Here is a 19,124-nt window from a genome sequence, read left to right as displayed (position 1 = left end):
CGCATGCGCTTCCCCCGTTTGGAGCTGGATAGATTTTGAGGATACCAAACAGCAGGGAAACAAAATATATGATGTATCAAAGTGCATAATATATTTGTAGCAATGGAGAGCTACATAACGGGAATTTACTTGATGTGGTCACCCCAGCTACATGTATCGTGTACGCTGCGAGGGGTGCGATTGCACCTTGTGTATTTGCTGCGGATGAGTGGGGCCGAGCTGAGGCGATGAAGTATTGCAATTTATAGTTGTGTGTGATGGATATCCTGAAGTTCCGCAGGGGCAAGGATACCGAAAAGTATGCGTAGCGGTGGGATGCTTGTTCAAAGGAGTGGGGATTTAACCTTCATCCAGGCTACACTTACTGGTGGGTTTAAGGAGGCGGAGTTACGCGAAGCATGGGACATATTTAGGGCTAGCGCGTTCTAGCTGTGACCAAAAGTACTCCGAAAGCGCGTCTTTGGGGGTGGGCTGATACGCAACCTGCCGAAAAACTTATGGAAAATACTTATACACGGAAAGCTGATATTACGTTATCATTATCTTGATTCAGAGTTAAGTGGACAAGTACACCATTTCTGTGTTTGTGCTGCTCTGACCACCGTAGATTGATGAACGTGCATGAGCGTCCGCTAACAGCCTTTCCTGATAAATGGCATTGGGTCAGTAGATGCTATTTTGGGGTTTCTGATCAGCAGGTATCGCTAAAAATAGCTACGGAGGACTGAGGAAAGCGAAAGCCTTAGGCCCAGATACCCAAGGGTAGATCGGTTATTGCGGGTGCCACGGGAGCTAAAAGCTTACAAGGCACTAGCTCTTAGCCCACGCCCCTATGATTTTTTGAGAACCCAAAAGAAGATAGGATGTACTATTCCTATACACATTTTATTATCGCGACTTTTAGACCCATACCAGTTTGAGGAGCTAGAGTATGCCATTTCCTACACCATTCGTAAGACTAATTTATTGAGAGGATACCATTCATACTTAAAACACACACAGAGTATGAATAGCGACCATTCATACACTGCAAGGCACCAGCCCATCCTCCGAAAATGGCTGGAACGGGACCGTGATACGATACCTGTGAAGGGCTAACCCTTTGTCACCCACTAGGTTTACTATTTCATCGATAGTGTATGAATAACGCTGATTCACTTAGCTTCCAAAGTATGAATCTCCAGCCGAATTACCTACGAATGGCTTGGCCCTCCGTATATTGGCCCAAACCGGACCTGAATACGCGAATTGTAGACTACGTTTCGAGCTTGTACTTAACTCTGGGATATCTAATTTCTCGGCTTCGGCGGGTATCCACATTGATTTTGTCAGCTACTTTCTTAGCTCAGATAGGCTATGCTTCTAGAAGTTAGATTCTTACCGAAATAGACCATCCTGGTGCTAATGAATCGACCTTTAAACGCGAGGGTATCTTAGTGCTTACGGACAACTAGCCCCACTACCTCGTGAAGGGAACCTTTATAGTCATAGTTTAAACAGTATATATAAGATTCGAACAGTCATATCTGAGGTTGCAACATTTTCGTGGTTATGACCGCCATGTTGGCGTCTCATCTTGTAGTCTTTCTGGCTAGAGGTCTATTGCAGCATACATATGCACAAACAAATACAATGCGCAGTGCCAGGACTATATCACATAGCACTAAAACCCCTTGTTTCCCATATTTATCCCATTACTTCGGCAGAAAAAAGAACAGAAATAGAACCAAAAATAAGTGAACCAAAAATAGGCCCCAGATTTCACCAAGCTCAAGGTGAAACGGTACCAAAGTAAAGTGGGACACATACTGGACCTGAATGGACCATAATCAGGGAAGGCAGACGGTTTACGGGGAACTAATACTATCCTAGACAGAAGATTTCGATGAAGTTTTAATTCCAGTACGTAAATTAACTATATACAATAAATAAGAAAACGCCTAGGCGGAGGTGACGGTAAAGCTTTCGGTGCGGATCTCAGCGGTGACACCCTTGGCACCAATAGCTGCAGTGACAAACTTCATGTAGCTCTGTGGACCCAACACATAGTAGTCAAGCGCATTGGTGACAAAGTCAAAGTCAGTTTCGGCCAAACGGCGGTTGTGAACGGTGTGATTGACAGAGTCACTCTCCTTCGCGTTCCCAGCACTGACAAACTCAATTAGTTTGAAGTTAGGGTGGGCCTCGGCCACTGCGTGTAATTGGTCGGCAAAAGCACGGCATTCGGCGTCGCTATTGGAGTAGAATAATCTGACATCTTTCGTGGAATCGTCAGCCAAGGCAGTCTTGATGATGGATAAAGCTGGGGTGATACCGATACCACCCACGAAGAGGCTCAAGCCAGTCTTTTCCACTGGCTTTTGGTAGACAAAGTCGCCACACGGAGGCGTGATTTTGACCACGTCGCCGACCTTTAACTCTGAGTGTATAAAGTTTGAAACGACACCGTTGTTGGTATCACGACGACAGGAAATACGGAAATGGGAGGTGTTTTCTGCGACGTCTGGCAAGGACAAGGAGTACTCACGGGAGGTTTCTGCACCATTGATGGTCCATCTGGCACAGACATATTGACCCGGTAATGGCTGGACCAATTTTGGGTTACCGCCAACCGGCTTGAAGTACACAGACTTGACATCCTTGCATTCGTCGACGATCTGGGATACCTGGAAGTCGCGGAAACCAGCCCATGAGTTGGCTTCCGCCTGCTGCTTCTCGTACCCGCTCTTTTCGGCCTCAATCAAGATGTTGGCCAAGTCATAGTAGGCAACCTTCCAGGCCCCCATAAATTCTGGAGTAGCAACAGCGTCGCCACCCAAAAATGCGTGCAAGGTGTGCAAGAGCGAGGTGCCGACAGCGTCATAGTGCCTTGCCTGGACCTGGAGCCCGATGTGCTTGACAACAATTTTGTGTACAAACGGCAAGAGCGGTGTCAAATCGTCGATATTTTTGGCATATGCAACAAGCGCAAAGGCGAGGATCTTTGGCTGGGATTTGGTGATTTGGTGGGCCTTGTTGAAGAACGGGCGGACGTCAGGGTGGTTTTCCAATAAGTGCGCGTAGAAACGGGTGGTCAATTCCACACCACTGGTCTTCAAGACGGGAATGGACGCCTTGATGATATCTTTTTGGACGTCGGTAAGTGGCATTGTGGAGGAGGAGGGCGAGTATACTAAACGATAGCTAGATGTATTTGAGCTGACAAACAGGGGACTGGGGCGTCACTTATGTATCACAGTAGCAATCCATGCTTGGAGAACAGGTGGGTCACCTACCGTAATTCTCCGTGGCTTAGAGGAAATCACATCCCGGATTAGAACTACAGGTGAGTATCTATTTGCTAGCCTTTCATGCCCATCTATATGTGGTGCCACTTTAAACGTGCCAATCCCGGCATGCATAAATCTCTCGCAGGCGTATGCACCTTGCAAATAATGCGTTGACATCTGGCCACTCACACGAACGTGATTACCTATGCAACGAACCAGCCGAGATGTGCCAATGGAGTAACCTGCAAAAGGGTTTCGCCAAAAGTCAGGTTTCTGCAGTGTGGTGACGAATAACCTCAGCTGAATGTACCATCTATCTTACCTGTGCTCGAATTTGGGCCTGTTTCCAAGGGCTGTAATTAGCCATTTCGCCGAGGTATCGGTGCGTCTTTAGCAGATGGTGTCTGTAAAACCGTGTTTACGGCCGTTGCATCTCGAAGCAGGACGGAGTATGTGATGTCGCGTATATTCCTACGGAAGCATGTATACTAGATGGATACCGTAGCATGCTAGGCGGACTTAAAGATAATCGCAGGGGTTGTATCGACATGCGCCCCTGTTGCCTAAAATCGCGCAAATCATTCAGTTCGATTTCTACCCAGTGTGAATCCAAGGGCTTAGATCACCAATTCATAAGGGAATAGGTAGGATCCTCCGGGTTCAATTACCATAAACTCATATTAGAAATGAAGCCGCTTTTCCATCCACAAGAATAGCCCAGTATCAACGAGTTCAAGCGTAAAAACGACTCTGTGCAGACTTTTCCAAATATAATTGGACCGAAGCCAGACCAAGGCTTAGGCAGATTTTAGGAACTATGACGCTACTTTTTGCGCTACGGAACAACCCGGAAGTATAGAAAGCGAACCATGGCGTAATTGAGTCGGTAGCCTTAGGGTACTTGTGGCTCCCAAGCTGCTTCGCATATGCACCGCATGTGTTGGTATATCTATACGCGAAGGGAAACCATCGGCGAATGTAGGGCAAGGCCAGAAATAGCTGGGTCCACAGAACGATCTCTTCTCCAGAGATAGAGTTTTGTTTTGTTAGATAATCGAAAGACGAGAAACCCTTTCCTCTGGAAATTTAACAAAGGATTAAGGATGGCTCCCCGCTCTAAAACCGTGATAGCAACAGGACTATATTGTAGGTATGGTTATAAAAACATATATGCACGTCCAAGTCTATTTCAAAATTTACACACTGATCACGCGGTCGAAAAGAGGAACAACGGCCTATTTGGCATTGTATTCATACACAACCTTGTTGGCAATAGTACCAACACCCTCGAGCTCCAAGGTAACGATGTCATTCTCCTTCAAAAACAGACGATCGGAAACACAAAATTTTGGGAGCTCCAATGGGGTACCAGTGAAAATCAAATCACCTGGCAACAAGGTACATCCCTGTGACAAGAAAGAAACTAATTCGGCACAGTCAAAAACCATGTCTTTAGTGGAACTGTCCTGTCTCAAGCTGTCGTTAACGTGTGCTTTCAAGTTGGTGTCGTCCGGATTACCGAATGCAGCTGGGGCCGCGATTGCTGGCCCAATGGGAGCGTAGTTGTCGTACATCTTACCAAGGGAATATTGCCCACCACCTCGTTCGCCGGACCAGGTCCGCTGGGAAACATCGTTACCAATGCAGTAGCCTAAGACATATTCCAATGCACTTTCTTTTCTGAGGTTCTTGCCGGATTTGCCCATAACGATTACCAACTCAGCTTCGCTTTCGTTGGTATCGGGATCCGTACGTGCAATTTCCGGAACAATAATTGGATCATTAGGGCCACAAACAGAGGTTCGTGGCTTGTAGAATAAGATTGGATACTTTGGAACTTCAACACCAGCCATTTTAGCGTGGGCAGCGTAGTTAAGACCAAGTAATCTGACGGTGTTAATGTCTTTTGGGGCAAGCGGACACAAGAGCTCTTCGATGTCCAAAGTCTCTGAGGTGTCGATGGTATACTCACCATAGATGTCACCGGTGATCTTGTGGGCCTTCTTTGCCAATCTTGTGTCAGTAATACCGTCAGTCAAGACGGCATCACCGTAGTGGGTCTCACCCTTGTTGGCGAAGCGGATCAACCTGGAGAATGTCATTATGTACTATGGACTTGAAAGGTTTGTGTCGAAAACCCAGAAAACCCCAAACCGGCAAAAAGAAGCTTGTGGGGTTCATATATATGCGAAACGAAATACCGCCCTAAAGAAAGATGGGGGAGGCCACAACTCCCAAGTCCATACTGGCGAGCTCTCCAGATTTCTGCATGTCGGCTCGGTGTCTCGGGCATACTTCTCCAGGCTCGGCGAAAGATCTACGGTTGGGAAAGGAAACCGCTCTGGGCGGAGAAATTCTTCCGAGATTGACGCGTTTCTGAACCAGTTCCCAAGAAACTGAGCTATATACGCCCCACTTAGACTCTATATTGTATTACCTACCCTCTCTTCGATCTGGGGCGTAAGGCCAGTCTGAAATAAGTCCTCAGGGTGGAATTTGTGTTGTTTTCTGTAGGTGTGGCTTAAGCCCGGAAGCGGTTGATACAGCTTACGGCAATAACAAGCTATCGGCTCTGACCTAGTAGGGTAAATAAATTTCTGTAGGTAATTAAACTATAACCTTCATGAATATATTCTGCATAAGTAGGATTGCATAATAGTAGGGCGTTATGCTTTATGCACCAAAAAATAGATCCAAATTATTCGATCGATAGGGGAAGAGCTTCAAGGTGCCAGAGAGAACGCCCCCCCCTATAACCCCGGGACTTTACCCACACTGTTGGAATTTACTACGACCTTAAAAAATAGAAACTTAAGAAATCAGGGATTTAATAAAGGTCTACAGACCAGTTATCTTTCAAAGCAGAAGCAGCACGGGATAGGCTGGCTAGTACGGATAAGAAACCGGCTTTTTGTCCAGAGTATGTCCCATGATCTCTTCCTGCTCTCGGGCCTTTTCCTCAAGGTACGGCATAAACACATCATTGTACTTTGCAAGACTGCGATATTTCAGAACATCGTCCGTTCAACTGCAGATCCCATAAAACAACCTTCTGGAAACGAATGGTTCAACACACAATTTCGGGATCGGTAAAAAATATGTATGGATAATGAACACCACGGCGCCGGTTCTTGGAAGCTTCCTCAAGGATTGCCTTTCGCTCCGAAAGTAAAGCTGTTCGGCGGTCTTGGCCACATCAGCGGTACACCACCCAATCTCTGCGCTGTCCTCAGCCCCAATAGCCGATGACCAGGCTATATCGTCATCGGTCTGAATGAAGTAGTTGTTTCTGACCACTGACTTATCTGGTAAAGAATTATTCCATCCCGCTCTCCAACCTCTCGTTATACTTTAAATCATCGCCCGAGGTGTGAATCGCACTCATGGTTATGCCTAGCTTATCTTTCAACCTCCAGAAGTCTGTCAACATGATCACTCCAGCCTTTGAATAGTATTGGCCGTCTTCTTCAATCATAATGACAAGGTCGTCTTGGACCGACTTGGCCGCCATAACCATAGGATTCTCCTTCAACGGATGGGAGGTGAAGTCAACCTTTTCACCCGTAACTATATTATCGAGCCCGGGTGTAGTTCTAACAAATAACGAAGGGTATCTCTCAGGTAGGAAATCACGCATCGCATCTAAGAACTCACAGATGGTGTCATATGATTTTTCGGTAGTGGAGATGTAGACTTCGGACCCTATTTCATCAGCTCTCTCCAACTTTCTTTTATGGTAGACAAGCCACTCGTTATCCATCTCAAACTACAGACTCCAGCCCATGGTACGTATCCCCATAGTGACAAAGTACGTGTGTTTAAAGGTTCTGTACGGCTCTGTCCAAGTCCCATCCCGCAAAAGGCTCCGGATTTGGCGCTTTAAACGACTAAGGTGCCCATTAACCTGGTTTCCGCAGCCTAATGATACTGGCAGGGGTCACAGACTTGGTAGGTGACAGGACCGGAAACGCTTACTTCGGTCTATAGAGCGACAGTAAAATACCATCGAATACGAGAACAAGTACCGCCCAGAGAGAAACTTTTGGTAAAAACGAGGATTTAGAACTAACATCAGCCTCAGAAATTCTCTCCTGAAGGGTATGGAAGATATTTGACACTAATGACATGGTGTATACTCAGCAGCTTGGCCAAAATACTGAAGTGCTACACAGACGGTACTTCTGAGGGAAGGGAGCAGGCATATTTATAACCAAGCTTTGTCATACCGGTAGAGACCTTTCTATTAATCATTACCAATATCGTAAAAGGTGTCTTTCAAGTTCACACACCTAGATATAGCCCAGGATAAAAGAGAAAGATCCTTATCAAAGACGTATGCACGTATGGTTTCTCTCACTTAGAAGTGATGCACTAGGAAAATAATTCCGGCCGGCAGGAGCCATAAACGGTGTGGGCTATCCACCGTAGAAACCTGCGGCCTTCTTTAAAATACAGACATAGACATACTCGATTTAGAGTGCTTTATCGAAAACCCGGATCCCCACAATCCAGGTGCACTTGCCCTCAGTTAGATCTGGACTGGGGATTTGGGTTGAGACTTCAACAGGCATCAGCAGAGATTCAGAACAATATCGGTCTGAGGCTTTTTAAATGGAGTGTACTTCCGTAATGACAATGCATAAGATATTACCAATCAGAATAGTGCCTTGCTTCGTTTCTAAGCAAAATCGTGTGCAGCTACTAAACAATGTGGTGGAATTTTGTGCAGTCGGTGAATTTTTCAGCTTCGCGCAAGTGACCCCTTCGATCCAATACCTCGAGGAGAATGCCCTGGCCGGCGAATTTGGGTTTCCAGATCTCCCGCTCTTTTTTTTCAATAGCCAGTTCTAATATAAGTGTTTAGCTAGGAATAAAATTGGCCATAATAAACAGCACGGCGCACCCGAAGGTGTGATACTTTTGTCCTTGTCATACTCTAAGCTCAATATACAAGACTGTTATTCATATTTGCGTACATAACCCGGAATACAAAGCTTAAAGATAAATTATATAGGAATCTATATTTGATGTCTTCGACTGAACGATTGCCTGATCCGTAGGAACCTCAATGCATCGTCACCTCAATAGAGTGTAGTTCAAATATAATATCCTCACTTCAGCGCTGCACATAGGCGTGGGTTCACTTTTAGTACGGATAGCTGTATGGCTCTTTGTCCAAGGTGAACCCCTTTGCCTCGAGCTCCTGGGCCTTGTTTTCGAGGAACGGCAACAAGACGTCTTTGTACATGGCAAGCCCTCTGAACCGCTCGATATCCTCAGTCCAGCTGCTGATCCCGTCGAGCAACCTTCTAGCGACAAACGGCTCGTCGCACATCTGGGCCACCGGGAAGAAGTACGTGTGGATGGTAAATATGGTGGCACCAGTCTTTGGCAATCGTCTCATGGACTGGCGCTCGCTTCTGAGATAGACTTGGTCAATAGTGGTTGCCATGTTCGACTCGTAATTGCGGTGGAAGTCCTCGCTGGTCTCAGGCCCGAGGGACGCTGACCACGCCAAGTCGTTGTTGGTCTGGAAGAAGTAGTTGTTTCTGAGCACAGCCTTGTCGGGGGTCTGCCGGGAGAAGAACCTTTCCATGCTTCCTTGCAAGTTTTCCTTGTACCTCGGGACGTTTGCCCTGGTATGGATTGAGGATAACGGCAAGTTAATTTTGTCTTTCATACGCCAGGAGCCAGCCAACATCACCGCCCCACCCCGCATATAGTACTGGCCGTCTTCCTCTTCTATCAATATGGAAATATCATCCTGTACCAACTTTGCGGCAATACGCATAGGGTCTTCCTTTAAGGGACGCGTCACGATGTCGAAGGATTCGCCAGTGTGCAAGTTGTCAATCCCCACAGCGGTTCTAGCGAACAACGTTGGATATCTTGCGGGCAAGAACTTTTGCATCTCCTCCAAAAGCTCATACGCCGCCTCCATGGCTTTTCCAGGGTTGGTGCTGACCACCTCACTACCCCGTTCTTCCATACGTTCGAGCTTTCGCTGATGGAACTTTGGCCACTCGTTATCGATTTCAAACCACTTGTCCCATTCCATGGTTCGGATCCCCATAGTGGTGAAGTATGTGTGTTTGAACGCTCTGTAGGGCTCTGGTCTGGTGGTGACAATGTCCCACCCTTCGTACGGCTTAGGCGTGGGGGCTTCATAGATTTCTGGCGTCCAGTGGCCGGACTTGCGGTCCTTGTTGTTGGCCTGCGCTGGGGGAAGTGGTTTCACTTTGGCGGTTTCAGAGAATTTTGGGAATCCAGCAATAAGAATCACGCTGACCAACGTCGCGAGAAGCGCCGTGAGAGTGAGTGTAGAGAAGCCACTGCCCGGTAGCATCGCGTGCACGGATGCGAGGGCCAGGGTGAGGGATTCAAGAACCATTCTGAGGAAAAAAAAAAGACACGATGGATATGTAAGGAGCTTAAACGTATCCGGAGAGCAACTGGTGAGTGATGGGTGAAGTGTGAGGCAGAACACTCGAGACAAGCAGTGGCATATGAATGTGTAAGAACGGGAACAAGCAGTGTCAAATATGTCTTCCGTCCCAGCTGATCTGAGCTAAAATAGCGGATATCCACGAGTGAACCAGTGTGGGGATTGGCAGGTAGAAATGACGCTTCGCTTATCTATGCAGAAAACTGGTGCCATGAAAGCCTGGCGACCAGACAAGGAAGCTGTTTGCGGCAGTCATCGATGAAAAAGCCTATCGGAATGCCGTTCCGAGAGCCCCGCCGCGCCAAACCCGCATGCGGGGTGGTGAAGCGGGGGGCCGAAAAAGGCCCCTGCGGATTAATGGTCCACTACAAGCGAGGCTTTCTCCGTAAAAATAAGACCCCACTAATATTTGAGAGCCACTAGCGGGTGCATCCTGAGAAATTTAGCATGGTATAGCCTAAGGGAAAAACTTCATCGACGAGACGAACGGAAACCAGGTTCCCGGTAGACAATGATTTTAGTAGTAGGCTTTACCCATTTTAACTTGCAGCCATACGCATTCTAAGTCTGTTTTGGATATGATGGCTAGAACCATAAAGTGATTCTTAAGGAAAACCACATTACCTGATAACCGAGGTTTTTGAGGGTTTATCTATCAATAGCTTTGCTAAGTAGACAAACTCTCATTTATCGTATGTCCAAACTGGTTCGCCCAAAGCTATTAAACTCATGCCGGACTTTAACCCCCACAGAGCGCACCTTATCCCAGAAAGTCACATCTCGGGACTCACAACGGTCCTGTGACGGCCAGTTCTTCAAACAATATAGTCAAGCCTGCCAGCAATTGTTGCTTCCTCTTGCTTCAACATTTCTAGCTCTTGTGCTAATTCCTCACGTCGGAGCTGATACTGCAACCCGATAGCTTCCATTTTCCTCAAGTGGTTATGGAGGGCCGATACCAGCTCCTCTAGCGAGGGTATTGTCTTTAGCCTGGGTGTGACTCTTCGTATCTTATCTGTAGATGTTGTAGCTCCCTGGTTGATCAACTTATTTTCCCACGCCATTAGCGCGTCCTCATCATCATCGTCTATCTCTCCGCTGCTCTCGCCGCTACTTCCTTGGGCACTGTAGACCCTCTGGGCAATCTCCTCTTTCTGCTTGAGTTCCTGGTGCTTTCGTTCTAGTTCATTAAGAGCCAATACCCCGTCGTCTAGGAAACCGCTCACCGATGCGTCCATCTCAACGTCGTCGTCTGCAATTTCCTCTTTTGCCCTGACCCCATCATCGGAGTCAAGGGAGATGTATTCGGGGTAGGACTGGGCTTTGGCTTCACCTTCAGCACTGACAAACTTGGGCCGGTCTTTGCTGTTTAGCTGCTTCCGCAAGTCCATTCGCTTCTGTTTCAAACGTGCTATTGTCTCGTCATCGGGAATCACTGTGGAGCCGGAGGTGGGGGTATCGAGGATCGTAGCGGCCAATGTCACCATATGTAGTGATTTACTAATAGCTTCCAGTTCAGACCCGGCCCAAGTTTTCTGCGACCTTCTCAATCCGTCTAGATAGTCTTTAGAGTAAATAGAATCATCTGCATCGTCTTCGTCACTTTGCGGAGCCCTTAGAGGGGTTAACACATTAAAACGCTTCTTGACACCAGATTTGGCCTTGGGCCTTACCACTGGTACGTCTTCCTCATCGCTCTCGGCGGCTAGATTTGTTCTAGGCATCTTCTTCCGCGCCAGTTCTATATGGTTAGTACTCCTCTGGGCAGAAACGTAAGCGCACATACTCTTGGTAAACTTGACGGGCTTGATCTCAAGCTCATCAGTCTCGTCCTCCTCAAGGACCAAAGTCTTTGCCTTTAACTTTCTATTAAAAGACATAGCTGGCTGTTGAAGCAGAAATGAACTCAGAGAGTTCCGCCGCCCTGCAAATATGCCCGTCACATCCTGCCTGTTGTGAAAGTCGTGCAAATCCCAACCATTTACCCTTTCAGACAGGCATCGGATCCATACAGGACCAAATTTTTTTCAGCGTCATTAGGCAAACGCTGTTATCACACTCGTTCTTGCCCATACAATAACCGGCTTGACAAAACAAACGCTCTAATGTCCACCAAAGAAGCGCTCTCAGTGCTAGCAGAGACCCTCCATGCGCACATGTTGGAGGAGGACAGCCGCTTTTTCAAGCTGGAGGAGCTCCAGACGGCGATGGCACTTGACTCCAGCAGGTTGTTACCGGTTCTCCAGGAGTTGATGAACAAAAATTTGATCAAGCCCGGCAAAAGTGATGGCCAGATCTCCTTCCAGGCAGTCAGTTTGGTGGAGGCGGAAAAGGTCGGAGGGATGACAAAGGACGAGGCGATGATCTACTCGCACATCCAGGGTTCGGGCAGAGAGGGGATCTGGACCAAGGCCATCAAGGCCAAAACTAACTTGCACCAACACATTGTCTTGCGGTGCTTGAAGGCGTTGGAGAACCAGCGCTACATCAAGGCCATCAAGTCGGTCAAACACCCTACGCGAAAGATCTACATGTTGTACAACTTACAGCCGTCGGTGGAGGTCACCGGGGGCCCGTGGTTTACGGATTCTGAGCTCGACACCGAGTTCATCGATTCCTTGATGTCCATTGTGTGGAGATTTGTGGCTTCCAAAACCTTCCCCAACGCCTTCCCTACCGAACACAAACCAGAGTACAACCACACCCAGAGCTCCTATCCCGCTCATTACAACGGCTTCCCCAACGTGTCAGAAATTTTGGATTTCATTATCAGCTCCCAGATCACCAATGTGGAGTTGACCACCACTGACATCCGATCCCTCTGCAATGTGCTTGTCTATGACGACAAGTTAGAGAAGGTATCTCATCGTGTGGACCAGTACAAGGCCACCTGGCACAGCATCTTGGCCGCCGGTGGCGGATTACCGGTTGGAACAGACCCCTACGCTGTCCAGGAGGTACCCTTCAGCATTTTCAACCTCCATGCTGTTGTTCCTAGCAACGCTGAGAGCGAGATTGAGGGCGTCTACTTGGACTCGTGGATGGAGACTTAAAACGGAGAGAGACCAAGAGGTGTGTATATGTATAATAGTGAGTTACTCAAGAGTTAGGGTATGAAATGGTGTTTTAGTAGATGATTTAATGTATGGTTTAAACCGAGCATTGATGTTTTTAGTTAAATCTAACATCAGACCCTCCGAGAGGTTTTGATTGACAACAAGCTGAGAGATAAACTAACTGAAACAAGTACACTCATGCTTCGTTCGGTGTGGTACATCTTTGTATCCATTAGTCTGAAACCTCAGCTGTGTGGAAAGAATCGTTAAACAGTTCCATCGCCTATTTAGCCCCTCAAATAGTATGACGTACAATCGCCATCCTTTGGATATACCTACAACAGTAGATATCGTTCGCTTTAAAGGTACGGTAGCTACTAATGGGATTGAAACGCTGGAGAAAAGAGGCAAGTTCCATAACTGAGAAACGAATAAATATTTGATCTCAGAATGAAGGCAAAGGAGCCGGGGACGACTGGACGGCACCCATACATAATCTATTCAAGTGCCGTCCGTGATAGTTTAGTGGCTAGAATCCCCGCTTGTCGCGCGGGGGACCGGGGTTCAATTCCCCGTCGCGGAGCTTACCTTTTTGGATATCAATCCCACTCTGTAACAATATGTACCATTTCCCTTACCGTGGAAGTCTCGTAGCCACCTGATGCTGAATTCCCTCGGAACAGGAAACCCGATTTTAAAAACTTGCACTCCTAATGCCTCTACATCTCCCATTACGCAATTACTTTGATATTTACGTTGTTTATTTATGAATGTAGTTATATACAGTGTGTAGTTTTATGCGGGAGGAAGGAAGGCCCCGAAGAGGGCTGTTTGGGTAGCACCCCATACAACGCAGTAGGAGACCATGAGCTTGGTGAAGCCGCCGGTTTCGCCCTTCTGCGCCGTAAGGGCCAACTTATCGGCAATGTACCAGTAGGGAAGGGGTAAGAAGGACGCCACTCTGGTCAATATCTGCACGTTGGAGAAGCCAAAGATCATCACGAGCAAAAGGTACGCGATGGAGCAGTGGGCATAGACGTTCCGGCATGGGTAGGTGAACGTGAAGTGGCGAGAGGCTGCAAGCAAAATGGCAGCGGTGGGGAGGGCAAACGCAAAGTTGGGAATGTTATTTAGGGTCCAGTAGGAAAGGAAACCGTTGCTCCATCTCGCCTGTGCGTGGGTGAAGAGCGATGGAACCGTGTTTAAACACCACTCGCCACGCTGTGGACACAACAAGCTATAGGGGAGATAACCCAAATAGAGAACAGCGGCAAAAAGCTGCGACCCAGCGAGCAAGGGAATAAGGGCTGACTTGTAGCTCCGTGCCCGGAGAAACACGTAGAGGTCGGAGAGGTAGAGGTAGCCAAGGAGAACGGCGTTGCTTCTGAACCCAAAGGCCGTAGCCACAAATGCGCCAGAGAGTATGTATGCTGCCTGGAAAAGCGGGGCAGATTTGAGGGTCGGTTTCATCAAGAAGCGTCTGTCAAAGGAGACTTCTCGGAGGTAGAGCGCGACAAAACTTGACAAAGCGCAGATGGATTCGGCATAGGGTGCGGTCAAAAAGATTCCAGCAGGAGAAATCGCGTAGAGCATGGCTGCCCTGAGTGCCACGTTGTGGGATTCGCTTCTGGCCTTCAATGTATTTGAGCTGAAGACAAGGTTCGTCAAGCCGTACAACACAAGACAAGCAAGATAGTGGGAAGCATTTGCCACGAGAGTTCCAATGAGGAGTTGATCGTAAAAATTGACACTGGGTAAGGTTCCTGGAATGATTTCAGGGAGAGATTTAATGAGTCTCCACCATAACGGCGCAAACACAAACTCATGTTCGTACTTCAAACCGTTGGCAAAGAAACTGGAGAGGTACACGGTATCCCACGTTACAAGCTTCGGAAGGAGCTCAGAGAGAATTTGCAGGAAGGGTTGTGAAAGCTGGAGGAGAATGCTCGTCTCTTTGTGCTGTTGCACTACGGCGTTACCAAAGATGATCTGGGAGGAGGTGTCAAACCGGGTGGGCACGTTGATGAGGATGAGCGTCTGAGACACCTTCACGAGGAGGAAAAGCCCCGTAATTTTAGCAAGGTGAGCCAATTTCATGGAGGATGTATAACAAGAAGAAGCTCACTAACTGTTGTTCTGGTAGTCTGGTGGAGATGGAGTAGTTTTGGAGTTGAAAATTTAGAGTATTAAAAATATGTACAGGAAAAATGCGTTATAGTGGATTGGAAGCGGAGAATGGGGTGAAAATGGAGAATGTGGTAAAACCAGAGAATGTGGTAAAACTAGGAGGACATTAGGGGAAAATATTTGTGATTTGATTTATACTAAAATCGAGAGAGAGAGAGAGAGAGAGAGAGAGAGAGAGAGAGAGAGAGAGAGAGAGAGAGAGAGAGAGAGAGAGTATTGGAGCGATTTTTTGGAAATCCTCTAAAGCTGAGTTAAGAGGAAGAGATCTGAATTTAATACAGAACTTGAGGAAATACATAGGGATACATCATCATGGAATATCCAAAATGGCACAATATTTTGAAATAGTTTTAGGAGTAAAAACAAAAGCACAAATAGAGTTATAAAAACAAAAGGTAGGACCCAGAGTTCGTCTAAAGTTAATACGATAATCCACTTTGTTGTTGGAACAGACCAAAACAGACCTTGAGAGGCCATGACGAAACCCATACCCAACCCAATGAGTGTATTGTACATCAAGCAATGATAAATCGCAAGTGATTTAACTTTTACTCGCAATAGGTTTAGCCAAACGAGAAAGCCAAGCCGCTCCAGTTCCATTATATCACCATACCAAAACTATCTTGCATTTCGCATACAACTTTGCCAAGTGTGGCATATGATTCGGTGAATTACCGAGGACTGAACGGCAGATACCATATACGATTGCATATTCATAGAATATACGAATAATACGTTGACTGGACCCGGCGCTTCGCACTTGTTCTCAAGGTGGCTATGTGAACCGTTCATGCAAAATAGTCTATTAAACTATTGGAAATAAATAAGCTTGTACAGAAGAAAGGAACCAGAGCCTAGAAAAGATAAAAAGGAAGGAAGATGATGATGAATGTGAGAGGATCTAGACCAAGATAACACCGCCCCTCTTGATATCCTTGTGGGAGGAGTCGCCCAACACAGCAGTCATAGGCAACTTCTTTGGAAGAATGTACTCGTGGATCTTGTCGGTGAACTTGTCCGGGACAACGCCCAAGTCAGCAAAGGTCTTGGCCTTTGGGTCTGGGTTGTGGGCGATCAACTGTCTCTCAATCTCGTCCATGGTTGGGATGTTTCTCCACTTGCCGTACAACAACTTGGACATCAACTTGGCCCACTCAACCGGGTAATTGGACTCAGAGAACATAATATCTGGTCTGACGGTGTAGACCAACTCCTTGACGTCCCAGTGGGAGTACTTTTCGTTGGCGTGCAATTCGAACAACTCGCCGGCAGTGGTGTCGTCGAAACCGATGATCTCCAACGCTTTGGCGACGTCCGAGTAGTGGGTTGGGAAGAAGAGCTTCTCGTACTGGTTGACGTTGAACTTTCTTTGGCGGTTGAAGTGCGTTTGTCTCTGCCAGATCATGTCTTGCAAGAATCTGGAACCGAATCTGCCGTACATTTTGCCCGGTCTAACAATGGTAGCATCTGGGATGATTTCCCGGACAACCTTCTCGCCAAGCCCCTTGGTGGCGTAGAAGGTGGATGCAGACTCCGGGTCTGCACAGTAGGAGGATACCTGGATAAATCTAGAAACGCCAGCATCCTTCGAGGCCTGTGCAATTCTTCTGGACGCCTCGATGTTGACGTCTGCCATCTTGAACGCAGTACCTTCCCATTCGGTCCCCACCAAGTTGTACACAATATCGGAGTAAGCCACAGCTTCTTCGATGGACGCAGTGTTTCTAATATCGAACTCAACCGGGTTCACGACCCCCAAGTCACCACACGGCTTGACGTCTCTGCCTTTCATCTGGTCTCTGAACGGCACCACAGTCACAGTTCCGTGTCTGGCCAACTTGGAAACCAAAAGTCTCCCCAAACCACCGGTACCGCCAAACACAGTGGCGGTGTAGCCAGTTCTGGATGAACGGCCCCCACGACCGACGGAGATATTGACCTTACCGGCCTTGGTGATGTTGATGTCCGACTCGAGGATGGAAGTGTACAAGCTTCTCACCTGGGACTTTTGCACTGGCTTGGACGCTAATCTGAACATGTTGCGTGTGATCAATGCTTTTAACGGAGAAACACTTGCTGGCGGCTTATATTAATAAGTTTAGAGCGTGTCCTGCAATTTTTCCCGCTTTGCAAGACAAAATTCTAGTGCTCTGGTTGGTTGGGCGGGGACGGTAAGTGCACGCAATGGGAGGTGCACGACATAGCGGGCTGGGGAGGCAGTAGACTAGCTAATGTATTACGGGGTGGTGATTTCAATCGATTTGTTGAGTTGGTGGATGGAGATTTAGTTTTAAAGAGCTGTAGATATCCTTTATATAAAAGGAAAAAAAATCTTTGTTTGGTATTACATCTATGGTTTTTTCTTGAACACATACTTTTATCTTAAGCATTTAGTTGAAGGTGTCTCAAAATACGGATATTATTACCGAAACATGAGTGTAGGGTTCTGTATTTCCCCTTTGAATCAGTATATACTTGACCATTTACTATCGATTTTCCCATGACCTAGATGTAGTCTGAACGGCTGTACTGTAGGTCAACTGGCATACTTTGAGCTCTGAAACTTATAACTTGAATTATTGGCGAGCGTGATTTTGGTTGACCGATCGCTCAATCCACTGATGCTCGGGGATAAAATTACCCAGAAGCACTGACCTATCCATTGTTTATCCGGTCACCTATCTTCTGGTCTCACTTTGCGAGGCTACCCCATTACTACAGACCATAAAATATCGATATATTACAAAAAAAACAACCTAAACAAGGATGGCAGAAGAGGCGGCTTCGGTCAACCAGGCATTAACAGTAGCTTCGGTCAAAGACGTAGCAAAGTCAAAAGTGTTATCGACAACAACAAGCTTAGCCTGGGAGGCGCTGCCGTTGAAAATCACCACAGCCTTCATGGAGGACGAGGTTGGTCTGGCAAAGTAGTCCTGGGAACCACCACCACCGTACGCGGAGCCGTTGCTGCCTTGGCCGGAGTGCAAGTGCGAAATCAACTTCTGGGAACCAGAAGACAAGATTTCGAACAAGTCTAATTCACCACAGCCGGTGCTCCAGCAGGAGCACGAGGCGTCGCCATATTGCAAGGTTCTTGGAATCTTGGCGTTCAACAACCAGATGGCTGGCATGTCGTAGTTGGAGGCCGATGAGTCGGAGGTCGAGGCAGTTGGCATCTGGAACTCGAAGGCAAAGATCTTAGTATCCCCGCCGAACCCGTGGTACGCTGGGATACCCTCTCTGTAGTAGCCACAGTCGCCAGTAGTGGAGTCATCGCAGGACGAGCCGGAGAAGATGGAGTACTCGATATCAGAGCCAATGGTGACCTGGTTCAATGGCTGGGCCGAGGCCGCGGCGGAGACACCGTCGGCCGCACAATACGACAACGAGTTACCGAAACAAGAGGACCAGACCCCAGATTCGGATCCACCCAAGGTGTTTAAGAACGTCACGTTGGAGGTACTGCCAGGGGTAAAGTAGGAGGTTCTCTGCCAGGCACCGGCGGCAACAGTCGCACCAGTAGAGGAGGCCGCGGCAGCTGGGGCCGAGGCTAAGACGGAAGCTACATCCGGAATACTGGATGTGACCTTGACGGTGTTCACAGAGGTTCCGGCAATAAGGCCATGGGTGTTGGAAATGACCTGGGTGATTGGGTTGCCCTTCTGGTCGACATACACGGTGTTGGTGACCTCGATGATCTTGACGGCCCTCTTTTTGTGGCTGTGGCCGTGCACCTTGGTGGTGCAGTCTTCGACCTCTCTCTTCTCATTGGACGACGCAGATGGGTAGTACACCGCAAAGTTCAACAACTGCAACGGGCCACGGAAGTGCACCGATAACTCTTCGTCTAACGGTGAGAGATTGCCGGAGAACGACACCTCAGACTGCAGACACTTGCAGGTGGACTCGTCCATGTTGGTCACGTCCTGGTACGAGCCGGAGTAGCCGACACCCGAGTACAAGACGGCGTTGGTTTGGTCACAGTAGTAGTTTCCCCCGACGAGGGAGCAGGCCGCGGAAACGGCCTTGAGCGAAGCTAGGATAGCCACGGCAGAACAGGCTGTGAATTTCATAAGGAGCGACGGGATCTAACAAAAGGTAAAGGAGTGACTGGTCAGACGGTGCGTAAAGAAGGAGAAGAGGGTTCCAATAGCCAATTGGTTTATA

The 19,124-nt window shown here is 47.7% G+C and overlaps 9 protein-coding genes and 1 non-coding gene across 10 annotated transcripts; 2 read left to right on the top strand and 8 right to left on the bottom strand.

Annotated features, from left to right (window-relative positions):
- Window positions 1-1,937: 1,937 nt before the first annotated feature.
- On the bottom strand, window positions 1,938-3,338 carry YHB1 (Yhb1p; the record flags this gene model as incomplete). Its single annotated transcript, XM_019128826.1, has 1 exon — window positions 1,938-3,338. Exon 1 carries the CDS (start codon window positions 3,147-3,149, stop codon window positions 1,941-1,943), a length of 1,209 nt encoding a protein of 402 aa, XP_018985108.1. The 5' UTR covers window positions 3,150-3,338.
- Window positions 3,339-4,427: 1,089 nt separating this feature from the next.
- BABINDRAFT_161475 (uncharacterized protein) lies at window positions 4,428-5,767 on the bottom strand. Its single transcript, XM_019128825.1, has one exon. The coding sequence runs from the start codon at window positions 5,369-5,371 to the stop codon at window positions 4,505-4,507; it is 867 nt and encodes a 288-aa protein (XP_018985107.1). The 5' UTR covers window positions 5,372-5,767; the 3' UTR covers window positions 4,428-4,504.
- A 240-nt stretch (window positions 5,768-6,007) lies between these two features.
- BABINDRAFT_13394 (heme-dependent oxidative N-demethylase family protein) lies at window positions 6,008-7,029 on the bottom strand (the record flags this gene model as incomplete). Its single annotated transcript, XM_019127080.1, has 3 exons — window positions 6,008-6,267; window positions 6,319-6,558; window positions 6,608-7,029. 3 exons carry the CDS (start codon window positions 7,027-7,029, stop codon window positions 6,156-6,158), a joined length of 774 nt encoding a protein of 257 aa, XP_018985106.1. The 3' UTR covers window positions 6,008-6,155.
- Window positions 7,030-8,415: 1,386 nt separating this feature from the next.
- On the bottom strand, window positions 8,416-9,660 carry BABINDRAFT_171402 (heme-dependent oxidative N-demethylase family protein; the record flags this gene model as incomplete). Its single annotated transcript, XM_019130813.1, has 2 exons — window positions 8,416-9,483; window positions 9,508-9,660. The coding sequence occupies 2 exons, from the start codon at window positions 9,658-9,660 to the stop codon at window positions 8,416-8,418; spliced, it is 1,221 nt and encodes a 406-aa protein (XP_018985105.1).
- An 869-nt stretch (window positions 9,661-10,529) lies between these two features.
- BABINDRAFT_7980 (uncharacterized protein) lies at window positions 10,530-11,594 on the bottom strand (the record flags this gene model as incomplete). Its single annotated transcript, XM_019132713.1, has 2 exons — window positions 10,530-11,455; window positions 11,501-11,594. 2 exons carry the CDS (start codon window positions 11,592-11,594, stop codon window positions 10,530-10,532), a joined length of 1,020 nt encoding a protein of 339 aa, XP_018985104.1.
- Window positions 11,595-11,772: 178 nt separating this feature from the next.
- BABINDRAFT_161473 (DNA-directed RNA polymerase III subunit) lies at window positions 11,773-12,874 on the top strand. Its single transcript, XM_019128824.1, has one exon. It carries the CDS (start codon window positions 11,820-11,822, stop codon window positions 12,765-12,767), a length of 948 nt encoding a protein of 315 aa, XP_018985103.1. The 5' UTR covers window positions 11,773-11,819; the 3' UTR covers window positions 12,768-12,874.
- Window positions 12,875-13,281: 407 nt separating this feature from the next.
- On the top strand, window positions 13,282-13,353 carry BABINDRAFT_t206. Its single transcript has one exon. It is a non-coding gene; the product is annotated as a tRNA-Asp (tRNA).
- Window positions 13,354-13,519: 166 nt separating this feature from the next.
- Window positions 13,520-15,054, bottom strand: BABINDRAFT_161472 (GPI-anchor transamidase). The gene has a single exon (XM_019128823.1). It carries the CDS (start codon window positions 14,865-14,867, stop codon window positions 13,566-13,568), a length of 1,302 nt encoding a protein of 433 aa, XP_018985102.1. The 5' UTR covers window positions 14,868-15,054; the 3' UTR covers window positions 13,520-13,565.
- An 804-nt stretch (window positions 15,055-15,858) lies between these two features.
- Window positions 15,859-16,995, bottom strand: BABINDRAFT_7977 (uncharacterized protein; the record flags this gene model as incomplete). The annotated part of the gene is made up of 1 exon (XM_019132712.1): window positions 15,859-16,995. The coding sequence occupies one exon, from the start codon at window positions 16,993-16,995 to the stop codon at window positions 15,859-15,861; it is 1,137 nt and encodes a 378-aa protein (XP_018985101.1).
- Window positions 16,996-17,681: 686 nt separating this feature from the next.
- On the bottom strand, window positions 17,682-19,121 carry TOS1 (Tos1p). The gene has a single exon (XM_019128822.1). It carries the CDS (start codon window positions 19,028-19,030, stop codon window positions 17,714-17,716), a length of 1,317 nt encoding a protein of 438 aa, XP_018985100.1. The 5' UTR covers window positions 19,031-19,121; the 3' UTR covers window positions 17,682-17,713.
- Window positions 19,122-19,124: the final 3 nt, after the last annotated feature.

Source organism: Babjeviella inositovora (genome assembly GCF_001661335.1).
Source record: "Babjeviella inositovora NRRL Y-12698 unplaced genomic scaffold BABINscaffold_6, whole genome shotgun sequence".
Taxonomy (NCBI): Eukaryota; Fungi; Ascomycota; class Pichiomycetes; order Serinales; genus Babjeviella; species Babjeviella inositovora.
Note: the sequence above shows the minus strand (reverse complement) of the source record. Positions and strands in the feature narration are given on the sequence as shown.